We start from the raw sequence: 20,452 nt of genomic DNA on the forward strand, positions 1-20,452 counted from the left end.
TCTTATCCTCCTGTTGTCTACACTCTACCCTGCAGCCACTGAGATCTTTAAAAAAATGCTGATCTCATTGTGTCCCTCCTCCGCTTAAAATCCACTAGTGAGTTCCCTTAGCTTTTCTGGGATAAAGATGGGATTCCCACTTGTGGGTGCCTAGCAGGCCCTCCCAACCCCCCCCCCCCCCCCCGGCCACGGGCCCACCAGCAGCCTGCCTCTGACAAAGCCCCCTCGCTCACTGTACTCAGGCAACCAGACCTAGCCATCCTGCCTCCCACCATCTGAGAGCTTTGCAGGGCTGCTCTCTGCCTGGGATACTCTTCCCGGCCACTCTGTCCGTGTGAAACCCAGGGCAGGCCTCTAGTCTGAAGCTCTCCTCCCTCTACCTAGCTCAAGTCCCTCAGATATGTGTTCTCCTGGACTCCTCTGTCTCTCCATGTTGTACACAGCGTAAGTGGGGTGTGACTACTTTAATGCCTGCCTCTCCTAGGAGAGTATAAGCTTCTCAGCGGTGAGGCATGTTTCTGTCTTTTCTTACTCTCACATCCCCAGTGCTTTGCACAGCAGTGGGTGCAGAGAGGGTCCTAAAATGGGAAAAGCAATGAACGAACAACCCTGGGCTTGGAAACAAGGGCAGGGGAAGAAATTGGAAACACTGTGCATTTATACCTTGTATAAAGGTATTGTTAAATTCGTGTTAAAGCTAACCAGGTTCTATTACAATTCTGCACTATCCAGCCAGCACTGTAAGCAATAACTTTATTAAGGTCAAATAGATATCACAATACAGATTTATCCAATGGGATGCAGAACCTGGTTACAGATATCATCTAAGAAACACGGCTGCTTTGTGCTAAAATGCTTCCAACATCACAGATCACACAGAGTTTATACACCGATAACACTTTTATCTGGAAATACAGATGCACAGTTTGCCCTCACTGTTTGGGCCTTGATGTTTCAATTGAGTTAAAACAAAGCGGTGAAGATTGGCATTTTCTTGATAATGAATAAATTCTGAGGAATATTTCATGAGAACCCTCTTTGGGATCAGAGTTGCTCATGGAAGTCATTTCTAATTTATGGGTAACACTCAAATCAGAATTAGTAATTAGTAAGTTAAGCTGTGACTGGAGAATTTTTAATAATTGGATCAAGGAACATATTAACTTTACAAATAAATACGATTTAAAAGTTTAGCCGTTAGCATAGGTCCTACAGAACGTCCTTTATAAATTAACATGTTGGCACAATAGCTTCTCGACTATGGTGTCTGATATCTGCATCTCTATTATTCTAAGAAAACAACACTCCATAAACACAAACAGTTATTGGGCCTATTGTTCATGGTCCATAGGATAAGAGCCACAAAACACCATAGAAAGTCACAAGAATGTAAATACTTAGCTAAGGAAATAGAATAAATATTGGGCAGTTACCATATAGAACAATGAATATCGACTAATGGGGAAAAAAAATCCCAAACCTTAGTTACAATGCATTCAGAATTGGGTAAAGCCAAAGAGACAAACTTGCAAGTATACAAAGTAATGAATATATTTCTTTAAATGTCCATTTAACAAATTCATGGTGCAAACTGGAAAATTTTCATAAATACAGTTCAAATGTTCATTTTGTGAGAAAATGCTTATTCATGCACTAAATAATATGAGCACTGATTGATTCATCAAGTAAAAAAAAAAACAGAGTAATTGTCTGAAACAAATGCTTAGAGACTCATAGTCCTACAGGGTCTTCAACCAAACACAATAACACATGCACGTGTGATACACCAAATTGTCTTATAGAAATCATCAAAATGTCTTTCGCATCAAAATGCATCGGGAAACTCAGTGCTATATAACTTACTTTATGCATAATACATACTAGAGACTTTAAGCTACAAAATGCTTTTACTATCTCAACACACCTGCAAAACGACCATAAAAGTATGTGTATGTAACAAGGTACTCTCCAATTAGGCATCTATGATGAATAATGGATCTCCTCATGTCGTCTCCTCTCTAAGTACCATTTATCACGACCCAGGCCTTTCTGCCTTAATGAGGACTCCAGATCTCTGATTTGCATTCAACACCCTCTGCATTAATAATTGATTGAAACTCTTATAAAATTCTTCTGCTACTGGAATGGAAGGTGGTGAGGCTCTCTCCAGAAGAATGCAAATTCTATCTGTTAAATCTGATTGGTAAAAGAAGCAGGGCCACTGGACTGTTGGCCAAACTCATCTGAGGACGGCCCCAAGCTTGCCTGCTGCCCATACCCACCGCTTGACCCATAGCTGTCTTGGTTGTACCCGCCGTGATTATAGCTGCTTGAGTGCTTCTCCATCGGGTCTGAAAGATACCTCTGTCCTGAAGAATGCCAGCCGGTCTCCTTGAAAACAAACCAGATGTTTCCAGCCCAGAGGATAAAGTTCAAGAACCCAAAGACCTAAAGGAGAATCAGAGCAAGTGAGTTGAGAGATGGAAACGCAAGAAAAATCTCAATTTCAGAACAATCTTCATGACACGTAAGGCTACTTTTCATTCAAGATTGAGATCTCTTCCAATTTTTCATTTGTATCTGCTATTTCACGTAGAATACCTGGCTTTCATTGAATGCTTACTTCATGTTGGGCACCGTGTAAAGGGTTTAATGTGTACGGATTTATTCATTCCGAGAAAAAGGTGCTATTATTATACGCATATTAAAGATGTGAAAACTGACGTTCAGGACAAGAATTTTGTTCAAGGTCAAGTGACTTGCTAAGTAGTAGACAAGGGTCGAGCCCTACTCTGTTTGACTCCATCATCTGAGCCCTTACTTAAGCGTTACTGTCTCCCCAGGTGGGGTATTCTTCATTGTGTAAGAGCTCTTTGGGGGGTACAGAGTTGAGAACTTTCATTTTAATGACAGTGCATTAATTTATAAGGTTACCTTCCCATTATGGCTAGAGATCCTACGCTTCCAGTTCTTGTAACACTAGAAAAAATGAGTCCGCTTACAGGTAGACATACGGAGTATAAGCATTCATACAGGTGGTATGCAGGTGAGCACACAAACGATAGTGCACACAGAGGTTGTGACTTTGAAGAGTTGAACTTTCTGTGCCTCTCACATTCAGAAATGAATGTTGAAACCAGATGATGAGTGAAATGCAGGTTTCAGAGAAGTAGGAGGTATTTTCCCAAGAACTGGAGGTGAGATTTTCCTATAGAAATTCCTCTTACTCTGCAAAAAGGTGTTGCTGGTGAATCAGAGGATCAGGTGTTGCCTCCCCTGGCTCTGAGTGTTTGATGGAAGCAGAATTTTTCACGGGTGCAAGAGACCCCAAACAGAACAGCTGTTTCCGCGCCTTTTCCCGGGGGCATTGGTTCACTTGGGAAGTAACCACAGGTAGTCAATTTTAAAGCCCCCTACTAGAGACACACAACAGTAGAATACAAAGCTGTGACGACATTAAGGTATATTTAGTAGCCACTTCAGCGTGACAATCACTGATCAAAATGGACTTGGGCCACCGCCGTAGCTCTGGAATATAGGGTGCTGGAAGTCCCTTGCTGGGCCAGAATTTAACCCTTGGTTGACGGATGGTAGGGTGGTCCCAAGTGCCCTGTGGGTGGGAGTCGGGGGCTAGTGTAGTCAAGATGAGGCGTCTTGGGGCCTTGGAGCAGGGGCTTTTCACCAAAATATTTGAATATTTTAGCAGCAGGTGGATCAGGGCACACTACCCGAATGTCCACATGGGAGTTATCCCATGGGTTTTGAAATCAGGGTAGCCTAAACTCTGCACCTTCTTGCTCTGTGACCTTTGACAAGGCAGTTAGCCTCTGGAACTCAGCTTCCCCCCCCACTCCCTGGCCCCTTCTATAGAATGAAGACAATTATTCCTTCCCTGGGTGACAGTTGTAAGGATTAAAGAAAACATGTGTGAAGCAGCTGGACGGTGCCGGCCACATTAGAAAATGCTTACTGACTGGTAAGCTGTGCTCTGAATACTTTCCCCAGTATGTCCATGATTGCATTCAGTTGCTGTTTGGCTGCAGTTGCTCTTTGGGACTTTGACAGTAGGGGATGTCGGCAGCCCAAGCAGCATTCAGGCGCTCACGGGATCTAAAAGACTGGTTTATCCCTTCTTCCTTCTCCCATTCCACCCTCTTTTCTTCCTTTAATGTTAACTGATATTTGTTTAACATTATTTTATGCCACGCTCCAGGCTCCTTGCTGAGGGAGATACAAAGCATAAATAAGGTACTCACAGGGTAACAGTTGTGTGATCGAAATGAATTAGGTAATCACCAATAAAACCATAGTATACATGCAGGATCTTTCAACCATGTGTATAGTAACTAGGGTATTTTCTATCAAGGGGAGATCTTGATTAAATTGCATCTTTGTAAGTATATGTCAGTAGAGGAGTAGAAAAAAATTATCAAGGAATCTTTTCAGATTTGAAGAGATGGCTCTGCCCAGAGCTGTCGTTTTATGTTTCTTATTCCTTGATTTCTCCCTTTTGCATGCTGCCCCTTGGTTTCTAGGAAAGGTATGCTCAAGAAGAACCTAGAAATCAGGGAAATGCCACTTAAAAGCGAGAACATACACAAGGTGTCCCCATTGGGCCTGTGTCGGGAGCAGTGACGTCTTACTCCATTGTCATCACACTGATATCACAGACTCCAGGCTGGCACATTGTAGGGGCTCATGGGCCCTTTGAACTTTTCTTGCCATTTTGTTGCAACTGAAGTTGGAGTAAGGATTTTGATTCTAGCTCAGATGTGGGGACAACGGAAGAAGAGACCACAAGAAATTGTGCATAGCGTGAGAAAGAATGAGGAGAGGAGATTTAGGTTAGCCAAGAAGATATGTCAAGATTGCCTATAATGAAGCTGGAGAAGCAGAAGTAGAAATTACGGATAGACCAGGTATGCTCAGGGAACCTTTGAAAGAAAAGTTGAGAGAGAGAAAACAACAACAACAACAACATTGTTGTTCTGTGGGCTCTAACACGATGTGACATTTAGGAAAATGAAGGCATTGTCAAGGCAGCTTTTGCTCAACGCTTACCGAACATCTGCCCTATGCTGGGCACTGGGCTAAGTATTTATCCTCTATCATCTCATTGAATCAACAGTCTCATGAGGTCTGGTTGATAATAGCCCCATTTTACAGATAATGAAACTAAGGATTAGGCACCTTAATTAGTTTGTCCCAGGGCAGTCGATTATTGAGCGGTGGAGTCAGGATTCAAACCCTGGCAGACTGACTCCAAAGCTGTGCCCTTACCCGTTTCGGGTGGCAGCAGCATTCGGAGACTTTGGCTCTAGTCTGGCATTGCTGTCACCACTTGGGAAGTCGTATGCAAATCCCCTCACCGCAGCTACCTGCATCTGAAATATCTGGAGAGCTCCCTGCCTGTTTGTGTTAGTGTGAAATCATAGATGCCAACTTGCTTCGGAGGAAGTAGATTTGTTATGCAGTAGAAATATCCTTGCTGTTGCTGAACCAGGTACTTGTGGAGGTCACCCCTGTGGTGTGTCTGGCCCCTCCTCCAAAGCCAACACGTGCCTAGTAGGCAAGCTGGTTTGGTTCTGTGAGCCATATTTTTCCTGCACAATTCTCCCACCACCAGCCAAGGTGAACACCTGGCCCAAAATGAGCTAATGAGATTCTCTCTGCTAGAAATGTGGGATTAGACCTGAGTGATTTTAGTTCAATCCAAGAGGTTTCTTTAGAAAGAAGCGTAGGGGTGCCTGGGTGGCTCAGTCAGTTGAGTGTCCGACTCTTGTTTTCCGCTCAGGTCATGGTCTCAGGGTTTTGAGATTGAGCCTCACGTAGGGCTTGGTGCTCAGCTGGGAGTCTGCTTGAGATTCTCTCTCTCCCTCTCCCTCTGCCGCTCCCCTGCACTTTCTCTCTCTCTCAAATAAATAAATAAATCTTTAAAAAGAGATAAAAAGAAATATAAACTCAGAAACTGTGGGGTGGCTATCTTCTGTGCTAACAGGAAAAAGAAAAAATGCATCTGAAAAAAGACAATAATATAACAGACATTCAGTAAGAGAGAGACGAGGGATGATGGATGTGAACTGTCCAGTTTCCTGCCAGTCTTCCAGTTCCTGGCCCTGGGATCTGCTCTTAGAAGCATGCATTTCTAGTGTCTTTCTAATTACTTTTACTTTTTGTGAAAAACGAGCTCAATAGGATTTGAAGCCAAATGAGTTTGTAATGAAAAAAAAAATCACCGCGTTTTGGCAGATAAATATTCTTTTCCTCTGCTTTCGGTAATGGAACTTTTGTTTCCCTCGCAAAGCCCAATTGCAGCCAAGTGGCATGAGCTTTGTGCTGGAACTTTAAATCAGTACAACATTCCCTGGTGTCTGACATCTGGAACTTCGGTCCTGCTCTAGATGCTGCTTTTTGTAGAGTCCATTTCGTCAGATTCCATCAGTTTTCTGAGCTACTCCATACCCTTTCAAAGATTTTCTTTTCCTGATGAGGTTAGTCAGAGTCAGGTTCTGTTACTTCCAACTCAAACGTTCCAGCACACACGGGCACTGGTACAGAAGTGGGGTGCAGAGAACAGACGTCAGGGGTAAGCAGATTGTTCTGCTTTAGCTCGCTTGACTTGAAGTTTCTGTCACGAGGACCCCTAACTGATGTAGATCCGTAGCGGCAAGGGCAGCAGACCTGTCCCCTCTCACAGAAAATGCTATTTGGCTTCCATCGTTTCTCTTTTTGATTTTTTTTAACTTTATTTTTTAAAGATTTTATTTATTTATTTGAGAGAGAGAGAGAGAGAGAAAGAGCATGAGTGGGAAGGGAGGGAGAGGGAGAAGCAGACTCCCCTGCCAAGCAGGGAGCCCGATGCAGGGCTCGATCCCAGGACCCAGGGATCATGACCTGAGCCAAAGGCAGATGTTCAACCGACTGAGCCACCCAGGCACCCCTCTCTTTTTGATTTTTTAAAAAAATTTTAATTATGTATTTTATTTAAAAATATTATATATGTATGCACGTGTAGAATTTAGTGGATATTTTCTTTTCTTTTTTTATTTGAGTATAATTGACACACAACATGGATGGACCTAGAGGGTATTATGCTAAGTGAAATCAGTCAGGCAGAGAAAGGCAAATACCTCTTTTTGATTTTAGGAGACACCTCACATTGTTTCTCATTCAAAATTCCCATCGCCTAGTCTAAAGCTTGTTAGAGACATCAGAGGTAGAATTAAATAGACTATGCAGGATGTCACAATGTATTAGAAGATTGATTAGTAATTGAACAAACACATTGGGTGATTTTCTCTTTGTTCTCTTAGATTTTGAGATCCAGATTACAAAAACCTTCATTCAGCACTGGCTAGAAAGAAACTGCAGAAGCAGGAGAATATATTTCCACGCATCCAGCTGCAGGTGTGGCTGGCAATGAGCAAAAATGACGGTGAGACCCTTGGACACACTTTCGTTCCACGTTTCCTCTCTCACCAAGGCAGAAGCCACCGTCAAATTATCAGGAAATGATTAGCAACGCTTTCCCCCATCTTAAATGCCTTCTCATTAAATTTCAGAAAGCTGTAAGACATAAGCTAACCTTGAAGCCAAGATAATTATTTTTAGGGATTACTAAAGAATGTTTTTCCTTCTGCAAATGCTGTCAGGTCTTCTATTCTTCCGTAACGACTGCTTTTTGCTGCCATTATAGCTTCTGTCTTTCTTAGACACAGTTTCTTTCTTTAAAATAACACAAGCATCCAATTTAGCTGCCCTGCTATCTGGCAGATTTTCTGTCTTCCTGTGAGAGCTATACATTTGATAATATTTGACTTTGTTCAACTAATATAGTTCAGCTTTTCCAAAGTTACCAGGCAATTAAACCAGGTACATGGAGGAGATAAAAAAAAATTATCGTAACTATTATAAGTATTTTTTATACTATGCAATTTTTCCCGCGTCCTACCAGGTCTGCTTGGTTTTTCTCCAGACAATCAACTGGATGTATTCTAGCTATGTGTAGCTTGAACAATGTTTTCTTCCCAGGAAACCTCTCTGCCATCAAATATTCCTTTTAACTTCTGGCAGGCTTCAGCCTTAAAGTTCAGATTTTATATCTGCTTCTGGCTTAGAATTTTGACTTGACTGTCATCCAAGCAGCAGCTGCCAATACCTGCTGGGTTCTTATTAAGACTCCATAATTGGTGGCATTAAAGCCTATGGGTTCTGACAATAGAAAACTTGAAGACCAGAGGATCATCTTGCACAGGCAGTGAAATATCACCTTTTACATTGGCCTAGTTTTGGAGGCAGCAGTCTCCAAGATGACTTCTGAGATGCTTCTCCTGTTCGCTTGAATGGCAAACAAAGATTGGGGAGGTAAAGCATAGATGAAAACATACCACGGACGTGTTTAAGCTGGACATTACAGGGCTGTGGACAGCCACGCATTTGTTGGATGGCTGTTTGCAAGCTGACATCAGTAACAAGACTTCCTTAGGATCCGTCGCGACCTTGACATCAGACAGTCCTTTCGCCCAAGCTGATGAACCCACCAACCACAAGAACGAAAAGACTACGGTGACGATGAAGTCCTATAGAGACAGAAAGATAAAACAGTAAAAGAAGTTGAATTCTAGAAATGAACCAATCACTTTGTATAACTATGTGGCTTGCCTTTTGGAAAATTCCTAGATCCCATAGCACTGGAACCAGGGAGAAGTTGAAAAATAAGTAAAAGAAAGTTCTGTTACATTATCTTTGTATAAAATAAACAATAGTGATATTTTTTTTTTTAAAGATTTTATTTATTTATTCGACAGAGATAGAGACAGCCAGCGAGAGAGGGAACACAAGCAGGGGGAGCGGGAGAGGAAGAAGCAGGCTCATAGCAGAAGAGCCTGATGTGGGGCTCGATCCCAGATCGCCGGGACCACGCCCTGAGCCGAAGGCAGACGCTTTAACCGCTGTGCCACCCAGGCGCCCCAACAATAGTGATATTTATTGAATGTTTCTGTGTTCCAGGAATGATGCTAGGTACTTATAGCCCTCCTCTAATTGTTCCTACAACACCCCTGTGAGGAAGTTCCTTCATTTCCCAATTCACAGTTGACAAAACGGGGACAGGGGATGATTGAACAGCTTGTCTAAGATGCCCACAGATAATCAGTGATGGCGTCAGCACTCAAAACTGGCAAGCCAACCCCTAAGCCCATGATCTTAGCCACTATGTGATGATGACTGCAAACGGAGAGATTTGCCGATTGTTAAAGACTTCTAGATAGCAATATTCATTCATTTTTTTTCATTTAACAAACCTATGTGTCATCTAGTGTATGCCTGGGACTGTGTTAAGTGGGAGGTACTAATAGCTGTAATGTTTTGAGTGCTTTTTTATGGGCAAGAGATTTTATATAAAATTATCCTTACAAATATCATGTGAGACAGTATTTTTAGTACCCATTTTGAAGATGAGGAAATCGAGGCCCAGAGATATAAGGTAACATATAGAAAGGAGCACAGTCAGAATTCAAATCCAGATCTGTCTGACTTAGAAAACCATCTGTTATGATTACCGGGGAAGAAAGCTTCTTTTTTTTGCCCGAAACAACATCTCTATGATGTAAGAGGATGAATAATTTAAAGAAACATTCTGAGCTTCTGGGCTACTTCTTATATCCTCCCTCATGACTCAGAGGGGGTGAGGGATGGGAGTCTCTGTCCAAGTCGGAAGCAGACCATGTTCTAACATAGGACAGCTTTTCAGATTTACTTATTTATGCTTGACTACAATAAAAATATTGCATCCTGCTTACCTAGTATACGAAAAACACTGACCCGGAAAGGAAAAGAGTACATTTGCTATACCAACAGAAAGATTTCTTTTTTTATTCTAAACGATAAGCTTGTCAAGTAGAAAACTTGCCCTATGTCTCTTTCTCACCCAAAAAGGCCTGGTACATCTGACTTTTTCCGGTTAGTTTTCCCTCATGACATGACTGAAGTACTTTTCATCAAGATCCCAGGATCGACACTGAGGGAACTCTTACACTGTAAGGATGCTGTTGTGGACGGTATTTGTTAGGTTGTAATCTCTGTGGAGAATGCTCTAGACTGTCCACTTCTAAGAGTGGCTGAATCTTCTGAGAAATTCTTACCTTTTCATCCATGGGTTGCTGCAAATTACGTAACTGTCCAGTCGAACTTTTCATGTTGGTTCTAGAAGATTCAGGGCCAATTTGTTACCCACTCATAGGGTTTTTATGGCATGGGTATTTTAGCCCTATTCCCAGCCTTGTTTTACATACCCATCCTTTTCCCCTCTCATTTGTAATTTCAGTTTGTGTTTCATATATCCTTGTAAGCTATTTTAAGTTGTTTCTGGAATGAATGGTGGTGTAAATAGACAAACAAATACAATATCTACAGCAATCAATAAGAACATTTGGAATCAAGAGACTCAAGTGTTTTGAGTCTGAATTACAAACTGGAGGAATGATTACAAATAAATAAGCTACGTCAGCTCTGTCAAATACACTTTTAGGTTCCTGTTCAGTCTGGTACCTTATTCATTCATGCATGCATTCAAACATTCATTTTTGAGTAATGTGCCAGGTACTGAGCACAGTCCTATGAGAGAATTAAGAAAATGCAAAATATGGACTCTGCTCTCTTGCTGTCACATATTTGTTAGGGGCTATCGACACCCTATCGTTCCAATTATGAGATAGTAGCTGTCATTATTTATGCTCATCGTCATTAAAAATAGACTTGAGAAAATGGTGTTAGGGTGGGGAAACAAGAGCAGAGTCATGTGAAGACCTCTCCATTGGAAATTGGAGAAAATAATATCAAAACTTCTAGACTTGTTAATAATAGTAAGAATGCCTAACATTTATGGAGCACTTATTATGTGTGAAGTATTACATGAATTAACTCATTTAATCCTGACAACAGCACTGTGAAACAGATGCTAATCCGGTCCCCATAAACAGCTGGAGAAACTGAGGCACTGAGTGCTTCAGTAAAATTGCTCAGAGTAAGGAGTTAGCAAGTGATGGAGCCAGAAATGTAAGCCTGGCCGGCTGCTTCCGGTACCTGCAAGCTTGACTAGTTTGTAGTTCTCATGTCCGCTTTAAGGAATATTGATCTTATTTAAAACAGTTCACTAAAGTTGCCATCAAAAGTTGGACTTGAAGTCCTGCTTAATTTAGATATGACAAATAGTAACGAGTCATTTTCCATAAACAAACTTCATGATTGAAGTCAAGGATCTGTGTCCTATATTTTGGAGAGCATCCAACTTTTACCCCTAATATTATTTTGCAAAGAGACATCACTATATCGTATTAAAGTATCTCCCGTACTAGCTAACAGCTCAGAGTCTGTCATCAGATAGACATGGGGCTGAAACCTGACCCTGCTACTCACTGTGTTCTTCGGCAATTTGCCAGACCACTTGAAGCTGCAGTTTAGTTCACTGTAAAATGGGACAATAACAGTATCTGTCTCATAAGATGACTGTGAGCCGTGAAAATACATGTTTTTTGTTTGCCTGTGTCTCCCAGTCAGATGTCAGCTCCATGAGGGCAGGAACTGTCTACTTTGCTCACTGCTGCGTCTTGGCACAAGAGTTGCCATCAACACTTATTGTCAGAATGAACGAAGGGAGAAATATACAAACTAGTCGCAGTTTTGAGAAGATATTTACATTTATGTATATAACATTGTGTAAGAGTTTACCCAGTGGTGGTCGTAGGATTAGAGATGACTTTCATTTTGTTTTATAGAAGCTTATGTATTTTTTTCAAAAAATATTTATTTATTTATTTTAGAGAGAACATGAGAGGGAGGGACAGAGGGAGAGGGAGAGGGAGAGAAAATCGCAAGCAGACCCTGTGCTGAGCCCAATGCATGGGGCTCCATCTCATGACCCTGAGATCAGGACCCCAACTGAAACCAGGAGCTGGATGCTTAACTGCGCCACCCGGGTGCCCCTTAGCTCATGTATTTTTAAACATACCTTATTTTAAATTAGACCAAATAAAAATAATGTGTCAATGGAATCAAGACATTGACTGACAGAACCTCAGATGGCTCTGTTTGTCCTTACAACAGCATCAGGATTTATAATTAGACCAAACAATGTCATTAGAATTGAGAGTTTCGCAACAAAGGTTTCAGGAAGTAGTCTCAAGTGCCAGGTTTTCCACAACTAAGCAGAGCGTGAAGATGAGATTATGCAAAAAGTTCTAGATAAGGAATATATTAGCCTGAACTTTTTAAATTTTTGGCTTGGACATTGAGCCTGAGTTAGAGGTGACTCGCAGGGAGTGTGTCACATGGGAGCAAATCCTTGACCCTACGTTCCTCCCTTCCAGTCTCCCGCTGAGGTTCCCATTAGCCAAACCCAGCTGGAACCCAGCGGGCAGGGAGCCCACTGACGTGATCCATGCGCTCAGGTCCTGGCACAGAGCATGATGGGGAGGGGCAGGGCGTCCAGCAGAAGCTGTCCCAAACTAGAACTTGTCTCTGGTGCCCCAACCACAGCTGCCCTGACCTGTATTCACCAAGCATTTCCTATACGCCAGGCACTCTGCTCAGCACTTAGAGACACCATTAACCTTACGACACAGGCACTTGACGTTAGCCCTGCTTTTCTTACGAGAAAACTGAAGCAGAGACAGGGCAAATACTTTCCTTATAATTAATGCCTGGCTTGATTACTGCAGTGTATCATGAGCTTTCTGAAAAGCTGGGGGGAAAGATGCTCTTTGGTGTGTTTATGTAGATAATTACCTTAGCTGGTGTTCTCTAAATTTGAGTCATCTTGGTACCACCTAAACAATTTTGATTTTATCCACGTACTCTTGTGTTATTGTTTCATCTTCCATTTAAAGCAAATTACCTTTTTTACATAAGTAAGGTCATCTCAGAAGGAAATTATATGTGTACTATGGTGTCAAACCAATACAACCTGCCATGGATAGAAGGGAATTGCAAACAGAAGTGCTCCACAGTGAAAACAAAATGCCTTAAGTTCTAGCTGGGGATGTTTGCACAAGGCTTTAGAGCCCAGGATCTCTGTTAAAAGGGAGATTAGCAAGTGTTAGAGGGATAGTAAAGAAATAGTAGCATGACCTAACCAGAAGACCTGAAGTTAAACAGAATGTGCAATAACTTCCTCAGTCATGTTACTTAATGTCATGTTAAGGGTTCACCTATCCCATCTGCTGTATCAGGAGAGAGAAATGCCTCCCGCTGGAGAGGGGATTTTCTTCTGATGGTGCAGACGAGGACCTGGTTGTTTACAAATGCTGCTACCCCATGTCTGTCTAACAGAGATAGTGTGCAGGGAAGAAATTCAGGAGGTAAATCTGTAACATTTACAGCTAGGCTATCATGCGCCTGATTAACCCTTTGAAGGTATCTTCTCTGGCTTTGCTTGTGTTCTTTATTCTCACAGAGTGGAGAGGCTGCCATTAGAGTGTCTTCATGCTTCAAAAAAAATTCTCACACTTGGGATCTCTGTGGTCCCCGTAAGACCCCAGAAAGTAGTCAGAGGAGGTTATTAGCCCCATATTACAGACTAAAAAAACTGTAGCCAAGAGGGATAAATGGATTTGCTTATGGTTCATGAAGTGGTTTATAAAATATGTTCTGGGCTAGTGGTCTCACTCTGTGCCTAAAGGACACTGACACTCTGTACAGAGAGAAGACTGCCACGCTGCCTGGCTGTGTTTCCGCAGTATGTTTTAAGTATGTGTTCAGTGATCCAAAAAAAAAAAAAAAAAAAAAACCCAACAACAACAAAAAACAGCTTCCTTGGCGGAGGGAGCAGCCTGGCTTAATGCTGGCTGGGGGCTTTGTTTCCAGTTCGTTTGCTGGGTGTGTTTTGTTGCCCCCACGTCTCCTAATTCGCTGTTAGCAAGCTCATTTTCATACTAGAATGTAATTTAATATATTAAAGATGCTTGTCCTGGATCACTCTGGGGCATAAGAGGGAATCATCTTTGGTGATGGAAAACTTAATCTTTTAGAAGCAGGTAAACCTATCTCCCTCACATAGTGCCACACTGGATATTGGTAAAATAGTCAAATTCTCCTATTTCTGTCTATTAACAAATATTCTCGGTATTTTAACTCCAATGACACTATTATCTGTTATGCCTCCTTGATGGCTTTGCTATTTATTCTGTGGCTGACCCCTATGCCGACAGCCTATACCAGAAACGGGGCAGCCCGATGAGTTACCCTCACCCTCAGTGCAACTGGATTTGCTTTCAGGAATCCTGGAATGAAGCTGTGAATCAGGAAACAGCGTCAAACAGCAAGATAGAAGCTCACAGGTGTATTTCATTATTTCATTTGAAGGATGAATACTAGTGACCTCTGACTTCTGGAGAATGTCTTCAATTGTGAACATGATGTAGCAGAAGGTCACTTGATGGTCACACTAACTGCAAGAGGGTCAGGATAATTATACCCATTTTACAGATTCAGGGAAGTTAAGTGATGTGTCCCAGTCGTCACAAGTAACTGAGATTTGAATGCAGGGCATCGGGCTCCATACTTAGTGAGTGACTTCTCCATTATACCCACACTTTCTCAAGTTTGAGTTACCCATTACTGTGGGAACACAGACATAGCAATAAATAACACTGGGCTCCCTAATACTGAGAAAGGCATTTTTCTTCACAATTCCCTTTCCATCTGAGTAAAGAAGAAAGTCTCAGCTGGGTGCTAATCTGTCGCTAACATCTATTTAACAAATAGTTAACACCTATTTCCCCAGGCTCAGAGTCTTCACATCAGCAATGGTGTCTGGCTGCAATACAGTACTCTCTATTTTCCATTGATTTGTTTCTATGTTTATCTCCTAATTATGACAGATAATGCTGGATTTCTGTATCCTGTAGTGGTACAGGGTTTTCTTCAAAATTACATTATATTTAAGTTTAAGAAAATAATTTAAAGAACAATAACAAATAATTTATGGCTCAGGTGACAGAAGCAGGACAGAGGACGGCTGAAGTTGGGAAAGGTCTATAAGGCCCCATCCTGGAGAGGAAATACTGAGACTAGGTCAGTGCTGTCCAGTAGAAGATAAGCGAGAAATGGGAATCACATATGTAATTTTAAGTTTGTTAGTAGTCCCATTAAAAAAAAAAAAGCAGAAGGAAACTGGTGCAATTAATAATATGAAGACAGTATACATATTTGTATAATAAAACGGAACATATGATTCTTAATAAGACATTTTACTTTTTTTGTACAAAGTCTTTGAAATCTGGTGTAAATTTTATGTTTATAGCCCATCCTCATTTGTATCGGCCACATTTCAACTGTCTAGTGGCCACATTGCTATTGCTTTAAACCATAGTTAACAGATGGAAGTACATTTCCATCCACAGTGAGAATGATGCTCCTTTTCCTATTTTGGGTCACTGATGTCACATTTTCTCTTGGTACTTGAGTCTTAGATGACCCCTGTAGCCACCTGTCTCTCAGCTTAGCTTTCACAAGGCCAGCATGCCTCTCACGTCCCTCCTGGCCTGTAGGATCTTATATGTGGGTTGATAATAGCAGCCCAATGCATGGCCCCAGTAGTCTGGTAGAGGCCTGAAGGCAGACCAGTGTGACCAAAGAGGCTTGGGCCTTCTGTATTGGCAGCCCACAAGAGGAGATGACCCACAAGGACAGTGGGGACTGCATTTCCCCTAGATGTAGGGGAAAATCTGACTTGACCTCTCTACTCTCAGGACATGTGCAGGGTGGTGGCTGGTGAAATGGGATGAAATATGCAATTCCATTTTCCAGATGGAGTCAATTACTTAACTCCAGCTTGAAAGATCAGAGCCAGGATTTGGAGCCAGGGGATTTGGCTCCAGAATCTGGGTTCTCAATCTATTATTAAAGGGCTCTATTGCTTTTAGAGGGCTATGACTTTACTGGCTCATAATAAAAATTAGGTTGCAATATTAATACTTGGGGCTAGCATTTATGGAGCAGTTACTATGTATTAGACACTGTGTGTCCCATGTCATTCCTTTAATTCTCCTAATAGCACTGTGAGACGGCTCTTATTGATCCCACTTTACAGATGAGAAAATCAAGATTCAGAAAGATGAAGTGAGTTGCTGGTGTTCTCAGAGTCATTACGTTGCTGAACTTTGTTTGTAAACAAGGTTTGCTGAGCTCCAAAGTCTGTGTCCCTTGCTGGAGGGTGAACCTCATTATATTCCAAAGTAGCTTTAATGGGGGGTCAGCATGTGTCAGGCTGATGTTAAAATGCTTTCCATATTTCACCTCAGTTCAGCCTTACCACATGAAGTAGCTGTTAGTTTTTGTTTTGTTCTGCTTCTTTAACAGATGAAGAAGGGAGTGCTTAGAGAAGTGAGTAGAGGAACTGGATACCAAACTCAGATCTTTTGGACTCCCAGATCCCATTCATTTCTTCATTTGTCCATTGTTCTAGCAGTTCCTTTTCCTAATCCAATATTTATGATCTTCCCACTACAGGCTAGGTACTGTTCGAAAAATGGAGTAGGGGTAGGAGGGAACCAGTCCTCAACCGGTTTGCATCTTTCCTTTCTCTGCACGATCTGGATCGTTTTATGTCGTTACTGTAAAAGGCACCACTGTCGCCCTGTCAGTTAGTCGAAATGGTCAGAAGGAGAGAGGTAGTGGATATGATCTTCTGTTCTAAGGGCTGGGTGGTAATCAGTCATTTTGTTTCATGTACGAAGAGTCTGGCTTATGCTTGAGAATCAGTGGAGGACTTCACTTCTTCTCCTCTGAAGTTACATTTGATTGTGATTGACACGCGGCCCTTTTTCTTTTTTAGTTTGTTCTTCAGAGAACTTTATCAGTTGGTCTGTGGTTGCCCGGCTGTGGAACCGGGGCCTCCTGTTTCTTATTTTTCACTTTTCTTATGAAAAGAAGACTTTTTACAAGCTCCTCTGCCTCTCTCCTTTTAGCTTAGTGATAGACAATTGATTTCATAATCTTTGTGCAAGAGGGAGGGATTCTTGGCTGTTTGGCAACCTCAGAATGGACGTCTTCACTAGCTTGCTGCAATGTTGTTGTAAATCAATATTAAAAACACCCCTTAAAAACTGATGTGATTTTTAATTGACCCTGCCTAACCTTTTCACTACAAATAGCGCAAACCTTTCAAAACAAGTTCATAGCAATATTGGAAGATTTGTGACTGTTCAAAATAAATTAGTAATAGTAGCAGCAATCCTTGTGAGAGGTGCTACTGATTCTGTGCTTACTTTGAGCCATGCAACTGCAATAAGGCCTTTGTGTAAATTATTCCATTTAATCTTCATGAAGAATTCGTAAGGTAGGTCTCATTACATATAGGTTTTTAGAAAAGAAAGCATCACATAATGGTTATGTCTATTGTCTTTGGAATCAGTCAGCCTTGGGTTCAAATCTCAACTGTTACTAACTAGCTCTGGGACTCAATGAAGCCTCAGTTTTCCTATCTGTAAAAAGGGGCAATAATGACACATGTTTTCACAGGGTTTTTTGCCAAGGATGCATGAGCTAATTCAATAAAATACTTAGCTCAGTGCCTGACACATAGTAAGCCCTCAGTGAATTTTCACACACACACACACACACACACACACACACACACACACACACAGAGAGAGAGAGAGAGAGAGAGAGAGGAAAATTCTATGTATAATTGGATCTATAACAGCATAGAGAAGTGTACTGGTATTATTCAGTGGGTTTTGATGGTCAAATAAATCAGGTGGGTTCATTCATTTACTCAACAAATCTCCAGTAAGAACAACTAGGTGCTAGGTCTTTGGACTACAGCAGTTAATAAAAACAGACATGATCCCAGTATTCACTGTGTTGGGGGAGAGACCTTACTCAAATAATCACAGAAGAATATGTAATTGCAGATGATGATGATGGCTTTGCAGGAAAAGAACCCGGTGCTTTGAAAAGAAACAGAACAATGCATGGCACTAGCCAGTCTAGGGGGACAGGGAAAGCGGCACAAATCTGGTTGCATCCAGAATCCTTTTACGTTTGTTCCTTGGGTGGTTCCCAGCACATGTGGAATAATAAATACATTCCAAAATGACTTCTCTGGAAGGTCTATGAATTGATGTCTAAGGGAATTTTGGGTTTCTCTCCACTACCTGCTCATACCATGCCCAAGAAGAATGCACATTGACATTGGTCAGGACCAGGAAGATTTATTGGGCCATTCTCCTAGCAGAGAGAGGTTTGAAAGGAGGGAAAGAGCGCTCGTTTAGTGAGAATTTTGGTGGCTCATATGTCTGCTAAGGCTGTTGGTTCTCTGCACATGCTCACCTGCAATCCACTCCCTCTTGGAAAGCCAAAGAGGTGAAGAGGTCTGCAGGGATCTGTTTAGCTATCTAAATGGTGCCAGAAGAGGATTCCTGCCTCTCTGGACATGAAAGCTCTTTGAAGTTCGTAAGCTTAGGAAAACAACCAGGACTGTGAACTGTTTCCAGGTGAGTTTCTAGTTTAAACGGAAAACAGCACTCTTTCCAAATGGTTGGTTATTGGTTTTGACACATCTACCAGTAAGTACAGAAACAAGATGCTCAAGTCCTTACCGGACGGGAGTCAACTGTTGAAACTGGTTTGGACGTCCTAAAAATAACTCAGGGGGAAAAAAATCACATTTATATTGTGAGTCAAGGATGAATCTGGAAATTTGGAGACACTTATTGATCATTTTACCAATATTTTTTATTTTTATGTGGTTTTTTTTAGCACTTCCAGAATATTTTGGGGGCTGTCATTGAATCAGCTACATAAAATGCTAAGATTTAGTCAATTAACCATCAGCTTTGTCTACTTGACAGAAAGCATCTGGGCATTGTAAACATATCTGGAAAATGCCAGATGTCAGGCAGTGTATAGATGAAACATCTGGAGGAAGCATGGCATACAGGAGACATAGGGGGAGGCTGCGAGTCAAAAGCAGCCAGATTTGAATTTCATCTCTCCCATGTACCCTGGGCTAGAATGTTCTCTCCCTGTGTGATCAAAACTACTCCACCACACCCCTGGCTGGCTCAGTCGGAAGAGCACGAAACTCTTGTTCTTGGGGTTGTGAGTTTGAGCCCCATGTTGGGTGTAGAGATTACTAAGAATAAATAAATAAACAAACTTAAAAAACCCTACTCCATCATGGTTTTTTATATATAAAACTTGGGATATATATATATATATAATATATACGTATATTATATATACATATCCATATATATACACTCTCTCTCTCACATACACACCACACTTTTTAAAGAAGAGGCGACACAAAACTATCTTTCTCTCTCCATACAGTGGGAACTAGCAGAGGCATGGATAGTAAAAATATCAGATATTCCAAAGTAATTCCTCATTTGTCTAAATATTTTTAGGTTTCCCTTTAACCTATATTTAAAAATGGATGCATTTTATAGGAAATCATGTCAAGTAAGCTACTCTGAGAAATTCTGACTCAGAAAATGCTGGCAGACCTTTCAGGTGCCACCTTCTGAACGCAGTGAGCCCCTCTCTGGTCTCTGCTCTGTGTTCTTTTGCCATCATCCTCCCTGCAAGTGGAAAGAAAGCACATCTTCCTCCTTCAGAATTACATAATATTAGAGTGGGAAGGAACTGTCGAGATAAATCCAGGCTGTCAAATACTCCTTTGAAAACATAATCCTATTATTAACTTACTATTCTACACTACTGATATCTCCCAGATAAGACACAGAAGAGTTGCTATGCATGGCTGGAAATAATGCAATAACGCAAACTTGATCATGGATTTAAAAATTCTCTGGGATTCAGTGTTTAAAGTCTGTTACATGTAAGCCTACCTGACAGGACTGTTGTGAGGTTTCAAATTAAATTAAAATGTGAAGCATGGAGACTGGAATATTTTAATTGCGGCTTTAATGGTTGGGATGATGATGGTGGTGAAGATGATATAATCTTCAAGTGACATGGGCTGTTGTTGTCCTGGTCAGTGACGCTGGACCATGAATTCAGCTGTAATGACTTCTTTTTTTCAATCTGTATACTGATGTTCTTTGGAAAATAGGCTCATTCTGCTGAGGTTCAATGCATACCGCTAAAATATTGCTAATGCAGTCTAAAGTTTGAGCCAGTGGCTCCGTGTGCGTAGAGCTTCAAACCTATTTGGCACCAGCGAGGAGGTCTGGCAGCAACCAGGTGTGCGTGTGTGAATATTTCATGTGGTTGCAGTACACGACTGGAAACAAACTGGAATAATCGTGTGAAGACCTGGAAGCCACCGGAAGAACTTCTGCCTGGAGAATGAGCCACTGCCAGGATCAGTGAATGCCCTGATCATTGTTACATTCTCAGAAAGTATACAGCACGTGTTATTTAAATTCTTTTCCCAGGGTTTCATTCACTGGATTATAAGTTCCTTGGGGATGGGACAGTCTTA

General features: G+C 41.5%; 1 protein-coding gene across 2 annotated transcripts in view; it reads right to left on the minus strand.

Moving 5' to 3' along the window:
* Positions 1-739: 739 nt before the first annotated feature.
* SYNPR (synaptoporin) overlaps positions 740-20,452 on the minus strand; it is a 296,295-nt gene continuing 276,582 nt past the window's right edge. For both annotated transcript variants that reach the window (XM_045807515.2, XM_045807516.2), the window contains 2 exons: positions 8,388-8,579; positions 740-2,448 (listed from right to left, as the gene is read on the minus strand). In XM_045807515.2, coding sequence (XP_045663471.1) covers positions 2,191-2,448; positions 8,388-8,579 — 450 coding nt within the window. In that variant the 3' untranslated portion in view covers positions 740-2,190. The remainder of the gene's footprint in view (positions 2,449-8,387; positions 8,580-20,452) is intronic.

Source organism: Ursus americanus, chromosome 14, assembly GCF_024610735.1.
Source record: "Ursus americanus isolate L20-20 chromosome 14, mUrsAme1.1.p, whole genome shotgun sequence".
NCBI classification, from domain to species: Eukaryota; Metazoa; Chordata; class Mammalia; order Carnivora; family Ursidae; genus Ursus; species Ursus americanus.